The sequence below is a fragment of the Spea bombifrons genome, chromosome 2 (genome assembly GCF_027358695.1).
Source record: "Spea bombifrons isolate aSpeBom1 chromosome 2, aSpeBom1.2.pri, whole genome shotgun sequence".
Classification (NCBI taxonomy): Eukaryota; Metazoa; Chordata; class Amphibia; order Anura; family Pelobatidae; genus Spea; species Spea bombifrons.
Genome location: NC_071088.1, coordinates 76510498 through 76529605, shown reverse-complemented (window position 1 = coordinate 76529605; position 19108 = coordinate 76510498). Strand labels below are relative to the sequence as shown.

Sequence of the window (19108 nt, the reverse complement as noted above, 5' to 3'; positions counted from 1 at the left end):
TTTACTGCATTAGTCAAAACTACATCACTGTGCCAATAATTTACAATATTGCTGTCAGAAGATTACATATAAATACAGGGGAGCTGGGGGCAAGATAAAATAATGCTTCATACTTTAGACCCTTAAGAGCAGTGAAACACAAAGCTACAGATATGGACATCTGAGTTAACAACATAAAGGTCCTGACTCTTAATTGCAGGTGGTCTACAATTTGCTTAAGACTAGGAAAAACATTTGGACATGTCTATATTACCGCCTTTTTGCATAGGACAAATACAAAATTTTTCTGCTAACATTCAAAGGCAGTTTGACAATGGATCAGATACATGCATGGTGAGGTATACTTTAAAGTTGAAATCTGTATTTTGTATGGGTTTTTTTCAAATTAGGCTTTACATTGCCTTCCAATCTATGCTGTTCTCACACCTATAAGACTAATTGGTGATTTCACTCAAAAGCCAGGAAAGAAACAAAATGCCACAATTTGTCAAATGGCATTTTGTTTTTAAAGATACTGGAGGCATGAAATGTATCCCAATTGTCATTGTTTACAGTATAAAGTGCTCTAGAACAAAAGGCTTTACTTGCTTATTTACATACCTAACTGGGAATTAATCCAATAAGTGTCCCATTGCTTTGCTACTCAAAACGTCAACACTAATTTAGATCAAAAGTGAAGATCGTGATCAATGTCTTTAAAATTAATTTTTCGAACAACTACTTTTGTAAATGTAGCCTGTTTAGCCACCTAGTGCCTGGTAATGAAATGACAGGTCATTCTAAATATAATCGTATGTAGTTGTATCTATTGGCCAACATCTGCCACTTACAATTTTCTTTCTGTGTGACCAAAAGGAAACCACCTAGACCTAGAAGAAGTGAAGATTGTGGGGGAAAACAACTGTGTAGTATTTAAAGATCCATGTGTATGCCTGAGAATAGAGTAATACTTTTTAAGAGAGGTTTCAAAGAAGATCTGTCACTTTCAAAATTATTTCTGGCTGGGTTGAACAAATCCTTAAACCCTTAGTAAAGGGATTGCCCAGTTCCCTCCAAGACACCACCGATCTTCTCAACAAACTTACCAACATTGGCACAGTTCCTGAGGGCACCATTCTTGCTACCATGGATGTAGAATCCCTCTACACCAACATTCCCCATTGTGACGGTATAGCAGCTTGACGGAAACACCTAGAACAGGAGAACCTAGGAATGGAACCCATAACACAGCTAATACAGTTTATCCTCAACCACAACTACTTCACATTTGGACAGGACTTTTAGCTCCAAAAAATGGGGACTGCAATGGGCACACAAATGGCACCACAACATGCCAATTTATTCATGGCCAAACTGGAGGACTACATCTCCACCTGCTACAACAAACCGCTGGTATATCTCCGCTACATCGACGATATACTAATCATCTGGACTAGTAGCGAAGAGGAACTCCTCAGATTTCATGAAGGCTATAATGCCTTTCATCCCAATATAAACCTGAAACTGAGCTACTCCCGCACTAACATCCAGTTCCTGGACACTACCATCTGCATAAAGAACAAGTCCATTCAGACTTCACTCTACCGCAAACCAACAGATAGACCAACCTATCTGAAACACAACAGGTTCCATCCCAGACATACCAAAAACTCAATCATATACAGTCAAGCTATTCGATATAACCGCATCTGTTCGGATCCTATGGACAGAGATAAACACCTCCAGAATCTCAGGGAGGAATTCATCAACCATGGGTACATTATAAAAATCACAGACTCCCAAATACAGAAAGCTATCAATATCTCCAAAGAAAACCTCCTGAGATACCAGCAGCCACAAAAAAGAGTACCATTGGTGGTCACCTATAATCTACAAATGGAACTCTGTGCAAGATCTCAAAGGAACTACAAGAAATCTTGCACACTGATGAAAGACTTTGGACGGTATTCCTACAATCAAACAGCCTCCCAATCTCAAACAATGTATAGTGAGGAGCACCCTTCACAGGCGAACAGCAAATGGTACCTCTCCCTGCCAACAAAAGAGAAGCGAAACCTATGCACACATCCTTCCCACAGATGAAATACAGATACCAGGCTCACACTTACGCCACAAAATCAATGACTGCTTTACGTGCAAATCATCTAACGTGGTGTACCTCATCATGTGTGCTAGATGCCCAACAGCGATGTACGTGGGGGAAACAGGCCAAGCATTACACAAACGGTTTAATTCCCACATACATACCATCAACCAGAAAAAAATAGATACACCTGTTGGAGAACATCTGTCAGCCTGGACACAGCATTCAGGATGTGAAGCTGTCAGTACTGATTGGATCGTTCCGGACCCAGAGGGAGAGACAAATATGGGAGATCAAACTAATATACCATTTTAATACCCTACTAATTGGCCTCAACAGAAACAGAAAATTCATCTCCCATTATAACATTACGAACCACTAATCCTCTCACAATTCGAATTAACTACAAACAACTTATTCCTGGGAACATTTGACACCTTCATGGATCTGGCATCTGTCGAATGGTTTTATGGCCCCTCTAACCAGGGGTAAACTGACCAAGGATGCTTTGATTGAACCATTGGATCTCTGCTAGTCCAGCTAATTTACTCCTGAACAAATTCCCCAATACCTCTGTGTTTATCTAATGTTAACTTGTGAATTGTGCTTTTGTATTTAGAAAAGTCTGTGTTAGCTTCATTAATGCCTGAGGAAGGGACCTAAAAACTTGGTCTCGAAAGCTCGCAATTAAACTCTCAGTTAGCCAATAAATGGTATCATTTTAACTATACTTTAATCCAAAATTATAACATACATTTTGTGTTTTCTCGATCACTAAACAAAATGTGAGATATAATTGTTATATGTCATAGAAGCTGAGATCAACAGGACAAGAAATTAGGAAGGTTGCACCCATGGTATATACATAAGATGAGTTACTCAATCACTTTTTTAAGCATTGCTACTTAGGTTTATTTATGGTGTAGAATGGTAAAATGTAGGATTTGAGAAAGCGGCAGTCCATATAGGATCGTAACATTCACAGCTTCCCCAACTTGTGCACAAATATTTCTGCCTGCGAGAAACTGATTTTCAAAAACTTTCTTGGGCTGAAACAGACCTTCTGCCACTAAATTACATAAGGAAAAAACTTCAGTGGGTCTATTTACTAAATCAGGAGTTTATAAAAAAATTAAAAAAAAACTCTGAAGGCGATACCTTTATTGGCGAGTTAGAGTGCAATCTTTCAAAACAACTTCTTAAAAAGCTTAAACTCAACTCTACTCATGCAATACCACTCTATGCTTACAAGAACACTTCACCTCCCTGACTTCTCAAAGTAATGCTTCTGTTGCAAGAAAGGCAGAATTGGTCCAACATAATGTATAGTTAAATCGGTTATAAACTGTCACATATTCTCCCCACTTTATCTATGCATTATACAGGGCCAACTCAGCCCTCCTGGTGGGAGAAGCTGACTAGAGTTGGTGCTTCACAATGCATACTGAAGTCAGTGAATTAAAGTGTTCGAATGTTAGCATTCATTTTAGTGTAATTATATGCAGGGTTCTGATTCCGACAGAAAAAAAATGAATGCTAACACTTGTATATACACCCACCAAGACTTGAAAGGGGGATTAACTGTTGATCGCGTATATATATAAGAAGAAAGGGTTAGAGGAAGTTTGAATGTTATTATAGTATTTTCTGGCATGTAGTATTTTTTGGAAAGAAAAGCAGTGTTGATAGACGGCCACTAAAAACATCAACACCCTTGAGAGCTGTCAGACTCAGACAGCCAAAAATAAGAAGTTGTCAGGGCATGTATTTCTTTAAGGCTTGAATTCTCCATGTTTTGTTAAAAAAAAATCCTACTATTTAAGTATTCTGGAATATGAGGCCTTCCTTGCTGAAAGATGACCTGAGACATCAGTTCTGCCTATGGCCTCTTAATACAAGCAGTTAACAACTGATGACATTCTGTGGGATTTACAGCTCAGTTTCAGTGACAGGAAGACATTTCGCACATTAGTTGTCAAGTGAGTATTGGTATTGCCAAACAGCTTCAATATGAGGTTTGCGCCTGTATGTTAGAGCATTAAGCATTTTGTTACGCCATTAAAAACACAAAAAACATCTGAGCATCACACAAACTTCCACAGGAAACACAAAACACCACTGCCTGTTTGCTCGAATTAGCACCTTATTGAGTCAAATGAACTGCTACATCAAGTTGAGCTTAGTTTAGGCTATACAATGAAATATACATACAGAAAGATGCAAATAAATCTTTACATAATGAATCAGTTTGACTAAGTGAATTCTAGTTGTCATACCTCTTACAAATATGTATTGTAATAAGCGCTGGGTAATTTGTTGGCACTTCATAAATAAAATAATGCAATTCAAGGTAAAATATCAAAAAGAAAAAAAATGCAGCCACACTTGTGATGTTTTATGTGAAATGCCAGTTTAAAGGGAATTCATTACAAAATATGGCATATTATATGTAGTTATGAATACACGCAAGTTGGAAACACCGCATTGAAGTAGCTATCTGAATAATTATTGTAAAGTTCTTGTCACGCTCAGCATACCAGGGGAGATGCTGCTGCAGGGTAAGACGCGGTGTTCCCACAAGAGAAAATCTCAGAAGAGTTCTTTGCACCTCCAACCAGCTCCCCCTCGGGTAGAGCCTTTTGGTTTGAGCAGCCAAGGGACTGAGGATTCTCCGAGACCAGGGACTGAGGATTCTCCGAGACCAGGGACTGAGGATTCTCCGAGACCAGGGACTGAGGATTCTCCGAGACCAGGGACTGAGGATTCTCCGAGACCAGGGACTGAGGATTCTCCGAGACCAGGGACAGACTCAAAGGTACACAAGCAGAGTAGTCAAGATGAGCCTTGGTCAGGAAGCCAGAGTTCAGAACAGTCAGGATCAAGGTGGGTCAAATACAGGACCACCACTATGGAACACACTACACTATGGCAAGCACAGGTATGGCCATCAGAAGGCAAGGTTTAGTGTGTTATTATTTGACTTATGATTTTTTCTTTTAAAAAGGGTCCTAGATAGTAACAACATTCTAGCCTAGACAGACTAGGCCAGATGGTAGCAGCCCCTCTGCCCCAAACCTACTGCTGCTCAACGGACTTCTCTCCCTCTTAACTGGCCTAGTTACACAATAGAGGTATGTGCCTAGCAAGCCTACCTAGTACAGCACGCCATTCTATGGCATAACACAGACACATTATCTCATACCTTGGTACTTTAAAGAGATGTCAGCAGCAGTGAAGACATGGGAGATGGCTGGATAATTGCCCAACCAAAACACACCACTGCTAATCAATAGTTCTCACCTCACACTCACTGTAGGGCCAAGACAGCTACCACTACAAAGAACATCACAAAGATGTATAAAAATAATGCAGTCCCTGATTGTCTGGACTCTCCATATTTACACTTTATTTTCTATAGAAGACATAACTACCGTATTTGCTCGATTATAAGACAAGGTTTTTTTCAGAGCAAATGCTCTGAAAAATACCCCTCGTCTTATAATCGAGGTCGTCTTCTAATCAGACCTCAAAATGTCTGCTGGGGCCATGCTGCTTACCGGGCTTCGGTCGCGAGCAGCAGGAGAACAGGAAGCTAGCAGAGTGTCACATAACTCTGCCTCCCCCCTCCTTCCTCTGGGGGCGGGGCCAGAGAAGTTGCTCGCACAGCCGGACCCCTGCAGAAGTCTTGGAGTGAGAGATCTGCAGTTCAGGTAAGGGGGTGGGGAGGGTTTTTGTGATTAATGTGTGAAGTATGTGTGATTAATGGAATGAATGAGTATTTAAATGTTTGTGAATGAGTGTGTGTGTGATAGCATGGATGTGTAAGGGGAGTGGGGGTGGTAGCATGGCATAGGGAGGCTGTAATCAGACTCCTATCATCCCCAGGTTCCAGCATGTACTGGCTGCCTTGGCTCGATAGGAGTGTGATTGCTGTTAGCAGTTATATATATATATATATATATATATATATATATATATATATATATATATATATATATATATATATATATATATATATATATATATATATATATATATATATATATATATATATATATATATATATACCTCCAGAAATGCCTTTTAACCCCCTATATGCCACTCTGGCATATAGGGGATTAAAAGGCACATCATGGGGAAGAGTGGCAAATAGGGGGTATAAGGCATTTCTGGGGGCAGAGTGGCAACCCTGGGGGCAGATGTGCATAACTGGGGGGGCAGGTTGGCAAATAAAAGGAAACAAAAAATATATATTTTTCTCAATCATAGCTTTTATTAAATATGAAAATATTGTTTACATGAATGAATATTTACTAGTAAAACTTTTTTTCCTATAGGGTCGTCTTATATTCAGGCTTTTTGTTTTTTTCCTAAATTAATATTAAGATTTGGGGGGTCGTCTTATAATCAGGGTCGTCTTATAATCGAGCAAATACGGTACTTAGCAGGTTTAGTGGTAAAGGAACCCCTCACATATCTCCCTCTTTGGAATAATTTAGCTAGGTCAGATGACCCATGATAAAATAATGATACAGTATTTTCTTAATTATGGCTGTATGGTCAAGTCAAGAAATACATTTTAAATAATGGTCTCCACAGATTAACTCACACACCCAGAAAGCCAATTTAATGAGCTCTGCCTTAATTAGTTTACAGTTAAAGGGGAGCTACTGTACATTTCAACCAAATCATAATGGAACACAGCACTGGAAATCATCTACAATGTGTCATTCAGATTTCTACATGTCAGCTCCAACATTCACCAAAGAAATATATGCACTAATGTAACCGTTAACGAAGCTTTCACCAGGATTCTAGTATTAACCCAAGTGAGAGATTGCTGCACACATCCTGGACTCTACCTGCATTGGACCAGAGGTTTTAAATCCATGCAATTTTTCAGTAAAGCTGTCAACACAAAAGACTGTACAAAAGCAAAAAAAGCACAATTGCTTACAAGAAAATAAAACACATCGGTATGCAATATATGAATCATGTAAGAATTACGTTTAAAGATAAGATGGAATTTGCCAGTTCTCTTTCAAGTAAAAAAAAAGTCTATAGTACACAAAATCTATTCATAGCACCCTATTGAATACTGAAAGTTGCTGAATCAGGAAACACAATATACCAATACCCCCTGACTGTTCTGTTAACATGATTAGACAATAGACAATTGTAAAGTCATAGTCTTGTTTTTTTGCTGATTAAGTAAAGCCATTACATAATGTGTTCAGTTTGTCTCTTACACTTATAGTATTATCTTCCAAAATGAGTAGTTGTTAAAGGAAACCATTTATCTTATTCCATTTCAGTGTGGAGCTGTTCGCTGGCCTTGGTATGTAAAGTTCAGGCAGGGACAGAAGGGATTGGTGCTTTACACAGCAATAATGGTGACAACGTCCTTATGGAAACATGATACAGCTTTGCAGATCTGCAGTTTTGCTTCTGAGTGTGTTTGTGCTATGTTATGGATTGTTTTTTATGTAGCTCCGCGTTAGAGCTTTAATTTGCAAAATCCAGCTGCTTACATATATAAAGAAACACCATATGATCAACTTAAACTCATCACGTAACGTCAACTTACATGTAAAATTAAAAATCTAAAATAAGTCTACCACAAAACAAAAAACACAGTTTCCATAATAAAAGCAGACAGACATGACGTTACTTTTTAACATGATCTACATGTGTACACTTATGGCATGAATCTGTGCAAATAACAATATGTGTGCTTAAGACTGCTCTGAAGAGGATTACAGGCAAGCATTTAACTTTTTTGGACAAAAATTTACATTACAAAAAAAAATTGGGATGGAATCGTTAGTGCCAGTCTATGGGTCTTGTCTAATGTAGTGTTATTCTCTTTTGAACTTGAAAAATGAAGTCCTCAAGGCTTTTACATGGGTTTAGGCAAATTATAAACACTCAGAAGACTGAAATGAGACATCAGCTAATAGAAAAAACCACAGAATTTTAGCAATCCCTTTAAAACGCATTTTTGAGAACAACATGAATGGGCTTAAGTGGAGCGCATACCCAGCATATTTTGGCTGTTATGTAATTTGGACCATATGGATAAGCGTGCCCCAAGATTGGAAATTGCTTTGTTTTTCAAATTTAGCTTGGTGGGACCATCACTTCAATAGTGGTCATCGATATCAAAACTATCCCTTAAAACCAAACGTTAATGAAAAGAAAACAACCTGGGCTATTTTGTCAAGGGCCCTTTGAAAGTTTTTGTGTCGAAATTGACCCAGGGACGACTGCTGCATAGTAGGACGCAGTGTCCCCACAAAGAAAAGGCTGTCTCAAAAGAGTTCTTTGCCTATCCAACCGGTTCCCCCTCAGGTTGAGCCTCTTGGGTTCGACCATCCATGGGATCTGAAGATCCTCCGAGACCTGGGACAGACTCAAGGGTAAGCAAGCAGGGGTAATTAAGATGACCCTTGACTAAAATTGACCAATTCCAAAATTGGTATTGGAATTAAAACGTATTCTTTGTAATTCTTTGGCCAGATTTATGTTCAGTAATTGCAACCAAATGTAACCCTTTCGCTGCTAAGCCATTTCCCACCCTGGTGCTAAGGCAATTTTGAGCATTTTTCTGCAGCTCATGTTTAAACGTGTTTAGAAGTAAATTTCTTGGGAATGAACTATACAAACCCTATTGTCACCAACCAGGATCAGCAGCCGCTGGTATGAAGGAGAGGGAGACCGCACCTCTGCCAGCCTGCAGCCACAGCAACCTCCACGGAGGAGAGGAAGACCTCCATCTACCTCCACACGCCCTCTGGTGGTTAGACCCAGAACCGCAGGTACCTTTACTTATAGGCTACGGTCTAGCCACACTCAAGATGGTTGCCGGATTCCACCAAACAGGAAGTGACATCAGACTGTTCAAATTTTGGCGCCAATAGCTCCAATTGGTGCCTAGTCACTTCCTCATCCTTTATAACCCTCAGTGGACATTTAGACCTTGCCCTATTGTACCTATTCCTATAGTGTTACTCCTCAGTGCGCGTTCTGGTTCGTGTCTTCCGTGTTTGACCTTAGCTTGTTTATCGTTACTCCTGACTTCTGGATTCCTGACCTCGGCTTGTACTTCGTATATCGTGACCTCTGGTACCCTGACCTCGGCTTGATCTTGACCTTGAACTTCCATTCCTTGTGTCCTACCTGCATCAGTGTCTCCAACCTCACAGTGTGCGAGACATATATTGGTTTTTTTCAAGCACACCCAGCAGATTCCAAATATGTGTATGTCTCATCAGGTTTGCAAAATAAAGCCAAAGATGGGAAAAGTGTATTTTTTCACTTCCGACTCAATAAAAACTAGTTTGTAATGGATGGATTTTTTACTGTATTGCACAATGCATAAAGATCCAGTTTGGGGTCTTTCACAACCCCAGGGATCTCTATTAGCACAGGGGAACTGTTAACATTACCTGTTACGGTACCCTTGCACAACAATCAGGGGGGTTCTCCTATGCACAGAGGGCTCTCTTGTGGGGATCCCCTTTACAGCAGTCACGTTAATCCTACAGGACCCCTCTGATTGCTGTGCACATCCCTGCAAAGTCTTAGGATTCTAGCATACATGCAAGCACACTCACTGACACTATGCGATCAGTCAGTGAGTTATTGTGGCAGAAGACCTGATCAGGGCCTCTGCAAACCATGTGAATCCCTGCCACTTCACAGGGATTCCTCAATGATGTCAGTGAATTTTGTTTTAAATCCCCAAGAATGTACCGCTCATTTAGAGTGATGTCCTTGGTCATATAGGCTATTTTTTGTGATGTATCCCCTTTGTCCTTGGTCACGAAAGTGTTAAACCAAATTAAAAAAAAACTTGATAGCTCAACAAAAACACCTAACAAGAGCAATTAAATTTTCAACCATCGCAAATGTTATGATGATTATCATTTCAAAGTGTCAGCTATAACATTGTTTGTAGTCTATAACATAAACATTGACAGAACATGCACATACCTGTCTTCCATCCTGTCCCACATTTGTTTGCCCTCGTACAACTGTTCTAATGTTGTCATCCAAGCGCCTGAAGAAACACATTTAACAATATAATCATGTAAAATAAAATTGGATGTATAGAACTGTTTGTAGGTGTAGTGTCATGACTGGGGAATGAACCAGTAAGTGGGAAAGGGTATTTGTTCAAAAGGAAGTCCCATAGAATCAGTAAATTTGTAGCATATAGATAGTTTCATATGAAGGTAGGACAGGAAATTGCAAAATCCCTAGAACCTTCCCCTTAGCTCAAGCAAATAAAAGAAAAAAAAAAATCTTAGTGAAGGAAAATTGCAACCGAGAAGTGACAAGGAAAAGAAATTCTCAGGTACAAATTTAAAAAGTTTCCATGAATTTTCATTCCTGGTACCTGGTAACATGAAGCTAACGAGCAGGCTCGGAAACCACAGCTTGCACACTCTTCTACCAAACTACGGAATGACTCTAGCCGAAATTGATAGACATAAGGTGTGCACACTCTTCCAATCTGCTACTCTGCAGATTTGATAAATGGAAACCCCCAACTGCCTCTGCCCAAGATGTTGAGTGGAAAGAGCTCTATGAAGTTGCTTAGCGCTACAACTTGAGCCTTCAGAGTAACTGGTGAAAGTCAACCATGAAATTCCAGCTGTAGGAAGTCTAGGATCTGGCCGAGAGAGAGGTTATCTGACTGAAGGTGTCTGAGACAACACCAGGGACAGAAATCATATCTTGCTGTAACCTGCTCCCTGGTGTATACGCAACTACGTCAGAGAGACCGGACCTAATTAATCTCTCTCTTTTAAAAGCCAAGCAATCAACGTCAGATTTGTTCAGGTGAAGGACAGGCCCTTGCTGCAGCAAGTCTGGTGTGACTTCCGATCTCAGACTTGTCACTGACAGACAGACTAACTCACAGTACCTTATAATTGTGGGTCAATCTGGAGCTATAGGGATCGCCAGGCACTCATTCCACCTATTTGAAATGATTGCTTGTAGAGTCTTGTGTACAGGGAAAGTCTTCTAAAGCAGTGCTCCTCAACCCTCTCCTCAAGGCACACCTAATAGTCCAGGATTTAGGTATGACACCTTAAACACACCTGAGTAATACCTAAATCCTGGAGTGTTAGGTGTGCCTTGAGGAGCACTATTCTAAAGGACCCCTGGAAAAAATGATCAGGCCTGTCCTGAGGCTTGTCGTGCGCCTACTCCAGGGCAGCTTCTTAGGAAAACAGGTAATTCTGGCTTTTCTGAGGACATATTGGGCAAAGGCAAAACATATACCGTATTGGCTCGGATATAGGCCGCCCCCGTATATAGGCCGCACCCTAAAAGTTTGGTGCTTTTTTAAAGAAAAAGTTTTTAAGTTTTTAAAGAAAAAGGGGGACATCTATGCACATCGTGTATACAACTCCCGGTGCCGGCACTCAGCGGAAGTGCCGGCACCGGAAGTTGTATACGCGTATTGCGTAGATGTCTTCCGCCGGCCCTGCAAGACACCCGGGAGTCTGCTCTGGTAAGTCGGGGGGGTTAAAATGCATCGTGCGGATGTTCACCGGCAACGGCGCATCGCCGCTGCCGGTGAACGTCCGTGCGATGCGCTTAGACAACCTCCCGTGCCGGTACTCCCCCCGTGGAAAGTGCCGGGAGGGGAGGCTGTCTGAGCGTATCAGACAGTAGGATGCAGGTCCCCTGCACCGCTGCGGGGGATCTGTATCCTAACCCCGCTGCCTGCCCCGGGCGCTAGACCCCGAATATAGGCCGCACCCCCACTTTAAAGACTTAAAGTGGGGGAAAAAAGTGCGGCCTATACTCGGGCCAATACGGTATATCCAGGCTTTCAGCAGGCAGGACACACAGGTCACATAAAAATGAGATATACAGTACCCAGCATCTTGTCTTAGGAACACCAGATTCCTACCGCAGACTTGGAAGCAGAAGAGACTTTATGTTCACAACTAATGCGTGTCACATGACAGCAGCAGAGTAAGCTTTCCGGAAGAAAATATTTAATGCTTCTCTCCCCCAGGTGACAACACTGCTGGAGCCTTAAACAAAACGACTGCAACGCCCGCCCAAGGACTAGCGCTAAGTAGGGATCGCAATTTTGCCCCGGGTAACAGTGTTCCTCCCTAGGTCAGGTAAGCAGGCGGCTCTCCTACTTCTCATTGCTTGGGAAAGAGCCTGGACACCGGAGGTCTGCCACAAGCTCAGAGAAAAAATAATAAAAGGGGTGCTGAGTCTACCTAGGATAAAACACTGAAGGCTAGGGATAGATTCTGGGGATTTTGTAATTTCCTGCCGTACCTGTCTAGACGGAGCTATTGCTACTGAGAGCGACATGGGGAGAAAAAAAAGGGACATTTTTCTCTTGGGGCATAAATACAGTGTTGTTTACAGTAACATAGGTTGGTATTGACAAAAATATGTTTTTTCCCGTTTTGTTTTATTAAAACATAGTTCTGCAGATCTGAAGGATGCCATAATTGTCGGACATGTGATATTTGTGACACGTGACTTTCCCTCCCACAAATACTACACTGTGATGACTCCTTATGACAACATCTTTCCCAATTGGGTTTGAAGCAGAGCTTTGAAAAGCTAGCATATCTATTCCGCACTAACGTAAAGCCAAATCAAAGAAGTATTTACCTTATTTTCAAGCGAATTTTGCTAACTACATCATCAATGTTGGACAAAGACTGTAGGGGAAAAATGTAGGAATAGATTATAAATACAATACAAACCACAGTGTATTTTAGTATTAAGATCTGAAAGAACATTTGTTTTCCAAATCATAAGGTAAATTACAAATACACAAGAAAACTTCATCTATTTTATAAATAAGTGTTGGAACTCCCCTTTAACTTAAGTTGCAGGCATCTGGTCCTGCTACAGAATATTTCTGTATTGCTGTATGGGACCGCAGGGAATCTGATCAGGCCTACACTTAAGCTACTGGTTTGCTATGGATAAACAAGTCCAACTTCAATTTAGTTCTATTCTCACGTATCAAAGTATGTGATGAAACTATGCATGTTAACAGTTTTTGAGATACCCAAGACAAACTACTGAACAGAGCTGTAGAATATTATGTTATTATATAAATTGAGAACAATCATATTTTGAAATACCCAAGTAAGAAATATTATTACTTGGCTACAGGACCTTAGCCACAGATCACAAGGATTAATATGCAAACAGTGACATCTAGTGGAAACAATTAAAAAGCATGTAACCTGAAGGTAAATTTTTAGTTTATTGGGGAAAAAAATGGTATTTGGTTAATAGTCATTCATTTATTTTTCAGATATCTGCTTCCTAACTTCAGTTAGACAGCATTTTGCTGGGTCTTCTGGCCATATACACACAAAAATAGGGCTTAAGAGGGGCTTCAGTATTACTCATGAGCAAAAGCATTAAAATATACATAGCTTGGAGCTGCGTTGATATTGTTAGGTTTCGTTATGAAAACTCTTCTTTCATGTATGACCTCAAGGAAAAATAATTCTGTTCATTTGTTTACTAGTTATAAGAAATATTTACAATCTTAACAAGGGAATCAGGAGCAATCATTTATTTGGATCTGTTTTTGTTTGTGTCCATCATCACACTAGACAAGGACAAATACAAACACTGTTTTTGTAGCTCACCTGTTCAGTTGGAAATAGTGTATTGATATATTCCACAGCATTGAAATCTGCACGATCCAGAGGATCCTGACTTGGAAAAACCTACAATGGAAAAACTTGGCTTACATTTCATGAAGGAATGCAGATAACCTTAAATAAAGGCCCATAACTATTGGGTTAATAAACATACATTACTTAAATCTAAAATCAATAAAGTGAAAGTGAGTAAGCAAACTATTTCTGTAAGTGACAGTGTCCACTCCACCACCCAAGTATACAAGAGGAAAATATATATTTATATGGAATTAGTTGTCTTCTTACATGAAAAATTATCACACCATCACATAGCACAACCTGCTTAATTATATATAAAAACAAAAACGTAAGAAAGTTCTATCCTACTTACTAAAAATCACTGCACTATAGAAAAGTGCTAAATGAGCCAGAGGGGAAGCTTACACAGTACACTGGTGTCAAATGGAATCCATATTTTGGTAAATGTAGTCAAGTACTGTATATGCTCGAATATAAGACAAAAATATCCCTTGTCTTATATTCAAGGTAGTCTTATAATCCAACCTCAATCAGAGATCTGACTATACGATCCAGATGCCCTGCAGCGCTGCAGGGGACCTGGATGCTCTTCTCTGACAGCCGGTGGACATCATAGAAGCTCTGGCAGAAGTGCCGGGCAGCAGAAGCAGAGGTTGTCTACGCATATGGCGTAGACGTCCACCAGCTGCCCCCACTAGACACCAGGGAGTCTGGAGCATGGGGGACAAGTCGGGGGGTTTATTGGCAGGGCAGAGTGGCATATCAGAGGGCGAGATGTGCATAACTGGGGGGCAGGTTGGCAAATAAAAACTATGATTGAGAAAAAGCATTTGTTGTTTTTATTAAATATGAAAAAATAGTTTACATGTGAATTACCGTATTTGCTTGATTATAAAAGATGAGGGTTTTTTCAGAGAAAATGCTCTGAAAAATACCCCTTGTCTTAATTGAGGTCTGACTATAAGACTAAGATCCAGATTCCCCACTGTGCTGCAGGGGACCTGGATGCCTCCTCTCTGGTAACCTCCTCTGCTGCCTCTGTGGGCTTCTATTGCCTGGCTGCCATCAATAGACACCAGGGAGTCTGAAGTACGAGGAACGAGTCTAGGGAGGCATTGGTAAGTCGGGGGGGGGGGATATAAGGCAATCCTGTAGGCAGAGTAGCATATAGGGGTGAAAAGGCATTTTTTGGGGGGCAGAGTGGCAAAATGGGGGTTAAAAGGTGTATCATGGAGGCAGAGTGGCATATTGGCAGGTATAAGGGGGGGCAGAGTGGCATATAGGCAGGTATAAGGGGGGGTAGAGTGGCATATAGGGGAGTATAAGGCATATCTGGGGGGCAGAGTAGCAAGCTGTGGGGGCAGATTGGCAAATAAAATAAAAAAAAAATTCTCAATCAGTTTTATTAAACATGAAAAATTGTTTACATGTGAATTAATATGTACTAGTAAAACCTTTTCCTATAGGGTAGTCGTATATATAGGCTTTTTTCCTAAACCGATATTAAAATTTCAGGGGGTCGTCTTATAATGGAGCAAATACGGTAATACATAAACCGAAGGAATTAAATTAATGCATCCGCTTACAGGACACTGTGCGTGACTATGTCTCCAATTACTCACAGCCTCAGTCTATGTTGTAAATGCAGTAATGCACTTTGAGTCTTCTCAATGATGCCAACTGGATCACCTTCCTGCCACTGATTGGCTGCTTAAGCTGCCAGGACATACTCCCACTGACTTCATTGGAAGTACTTTCTGCCACTGATTGACAGGTTAAGAAGCCAATCAGCGGCATAAGATTTTGGCTCTTAGAGAAACAAGGAAGATTTTGCAGCATGGCTAGAATTTTTTCGTTTTGAAAGAATGCATATTAAAGTGCTCACAGGGTGTTTTAACTTTGTTTTTTGTTTTTTTTTGTTTTTTTTTTTTTTTACACAGGGGTTTTTGTCTTTCATGTTTTGTGCACTCAAACAAATTATATGTTTTAAGGACAGAGGAAGCTTTCCTTTGACACCATTTTTAGATGTATAGTCCAGCATTTACAAGTATCACAAGTATGCAAGCCTTTTATTGTGCCCCTGCTTTTGTGGGACACAACTGCCATCACTCTCAGCCATCCACAGTCATCAGCCCATTTCCAAAAAGCAACAAAAAAAAAATACGTGTTTCATTTGTGATGTATTTTATTGATTTTATCTTCAGGTCAAGGGGGACTGACTGTGCCATAATGTCTGATCCCTTGCATGACCGCAGGGATCAGACAGTTGTTTCAGTGTGCCAGCCAGCTGATTTACAAATCGGGTTCTAAATTGGTGGCAGATAGTAGTATGTAGAGGAGCGCACACCGGTAATTTCTTCATGATGTTCCATGCTGACAGGATAGATTTTTGGTCCATTTTTTTTTATGATGGCATGAAGGTCTTAATAAGGGGTTAATATGCATTATTCTACGGTAGGGGTGTGAGGGGGATTAAACTGTCCCCTTAACATAATGTTAATGTTTTAAAAAAAATGCTCTGTTCATTGGTTTTAGCAATTGGTTTTTAACAAGTCTGCTGGTTTTGCATAATTAGATGTGACACTAAGTATAAGGGGAGGCCTCATCTATACTTTGTATTAGAAAATGTACTTGTTGTATATGTTGACATCCCTATGCTTTCTAGCTGATGGTATTGCGTTACAGACACCAAAACAAGGCCAGTAGGTGGAATGTTCTCTGAAATATTAGAAAATAATTTTGGTAATGTTTGGTAATTTTGGGCTTAAGGACAACTTAGTTACTCAGCCTAAAAAAAAAAGTCAGGTTAGAAAAACCTTTTTCATGTACACTTTTCCCCAGTCTCTGTGGCCCTGCTCGAAGGAAGGTAGGGACCCATTTCTTTATATCCATATCCAAAAGGCCAACAGAAAGTATGGCGAAAACACACATTAATAATAACAACATCTTTTACATTAGTTCCCCTACTATGTAGGGCCAACAAAGGAGTATGTGGTGGGGATGAGTAATCATGCGAATCCTATGAGCAGTGTGCACCTGGTACACAGATAAAGCAGGATTTTATAGCCAAGCTATCCCATAGATTTATTATTCACGAAAGTCATATATGTACAATTAGGGGGGGGGGGGGGGGAAAAATGAGAAACAGCACCTACAGACCTATAAGGATTATATATACTACAAAGAATATTACATACAAGTACATTGATAAATGACATGGTGTAAGAAAGGAGTTTATACGATTTTGTGCAGCTTACTTTCAAACACACAAAACTGCAACACAAATCAAAACCACATCAGTGTTTACTTTCTTTTCTTTTTTTGAGTGTGCAAACAAATGACAACCTGAGAAATGCTAGTAAACTCAGGTGAACAATGCTGAATGATTTATCCAGGAGGGACATGCACCTACAGTGTAAAACCACAAAAGATCTCTAAAATGAACATAAGCCATTAATTAATATTATTATATCCAGCTGTCTCTGAAGGGTACTTACAAGTTGATACATTTTTAACCCTTTGACAGGGAAGCTTGACACCTTGCACTCAATGGGTTTAATGACTAAGAGGTCTCCTTCAAACAGGGTGGCTATTAACTTTGTGGCCCGCATGAACACGCACCTGCTCTATGGCTTGTTGCACCTCTGGGGACAGGTGTAACACGGCCTCCAGCTCCTCCAACACCTCAAGCTCATCTTCATCCATTCTCCCTACCAGATGCTCCGGCTTGGACAGCACAGGCTACTTCCTGCTCCGCGTTGCACCCTGGGACATATAGGAGGAAGGGTGGTTACTATGGAGACAGTGCCAGCCAGGCCACGCATGGCGGAAGGGATAGCACGTTACAATGGAATAATTTGTTTTTATATATGACATATATATATATATATCTATAAAATGAGCGATTTGTCTATAGTTTTAATCCCGTGCCTTTAGCTTTAGAAATATTTTCAAGCGAGGATACTCCTACCCTAGTCAAAGATGGCTACTGAATTCTCTGACCTCAAAATATGACGTGTGTGTGTGTGTGTGTGTGTGCTACAGCTATAAATGCAAGTTATTAAGTACAGCAATCATATTGTGTCTGTAGATGTATTATATGTGAGCCCGCGAGCATAGATCTAAATGAATCCTGGTTCCTGTTCACTGCGACATACTTTATGCTTAACCGTGGGAGATCTCTGGTATTTAGAACTCGTTGAGACAGGGAGTCGGGGGTTCCAGAAACGTACCGGCAGGATTTTCACGGTGCAAGTGTCACTTGTCAAACGTTAACCCCTTCAATCCCAGGGGTTTTTGGTACCTCAAAGCCCAGAGCAATTTTGCCATTTTTGGGGTATGTCGGTTTAGCGATTATTCTCTGTTCCTGTGAATAGTGTACCCATGTAAACTATATATTGTTTTTTTCAAGGAGAGATAGAGCTTTCATTTGATACCATAGTTGGATGATTAGCTGAAAATTTAGAATGAGAAATTTAGTAAAAACTAGCGAAGATTTGAAAGCCGGCTTCTGCTGTCAGTGGGGAGTCCAGGCTGTCAAACGACAGCCTGGTCTCCCGTGCAGCGGCAGGGATGTGTCCCTGACGCTGCACGAAGGGCTGGACGTACCGGGACGTCCATAGGGGTTTCTTTGTGGGCGTTTTTTGGACGTCCCGGTACGTCTATAGTGGAACGAAGGGGTTAATACCCAATATTATAGTAGCAGTATACATATTTTTCACACAAACTACATTTACTAGAATCAACATCTATCGCTTATGCATGAATAATGTTCTACTTATCTTCCACTCTCTTAACCCGTAAAGGACCAGGCTTTTGTACCCTTTGGGACCGAGGCTGTTTTAACACTTTTGGGGTGCTCGTGTTTAGATATAAACATTCAGCTACCAATGTTTTTATCATATTATCTAATTTCCCATAAAAAATAATAAAATATGATGAAAAATGTAAAAAAAAAAAAACATTTTCTGACTTTTACCCTAAAAATCTTTTACTCATTCAAAAAAAGCTAATGAAAAAAACCTGCTAAATAGATTCTATTTGTCCTGAGTTTGGAAATACCAAATGTTTTTATGTTTTGTTGCTTTTTTTCTGCAAGTTATTGGGCAGTTAAATAGCGTTTTACTATTTCAAAACCATTTTTTTCCCCAAAGCTGGTCATTCTGCCCCATGTGCCAATTAGGGTATCTTTGAAGCTGGCTAATGCAATTTACCCCATCAAACCATATATTTTTGAAAATGGTATTTCAAATGCTGGTATTTTAACCGTTTCTATGCACTAATTCTATCACTACCCTTTTGTCAAACTTTGTGGTAATAATTTATTTTG

The 19108-nt window shown here is 40.2% G+C and overlaps 1 protein-coding gene across 1 annotated transcript in view; it reads right to left on the bottom strand.

The window, feature by feature from the left end:
- Positions 1-17535, bottom strand: part of VPS53 (VPS53 subunit of GARP complex) — a 79499-nt gene extending 61964 nt beyond the window's left edge. The window contains exons 1-4 of the mRNA XM_053454860.1: positions 17401-17535; positions 13747-13827; positions 12746-12795; positions 10079-10145 (exon numbers count right to left, since the gene is read on the bottom strand). Coding sequence (XP_053310835.1) covers positions 10079-10145; positions 12746-12795; positions 13747-13827; positions 17401-17484 — 282 coding nt within the window. The 5' untranslated portion in view covers positions 17485-17535. The remainder of the gene's footprint in view (positions 1-10078; positions 10146-12745; positions 12796-13746; positions 13828-17400) is intronic.
- Positions 17536-19108: the final 1573 nt, after the last annotated feature.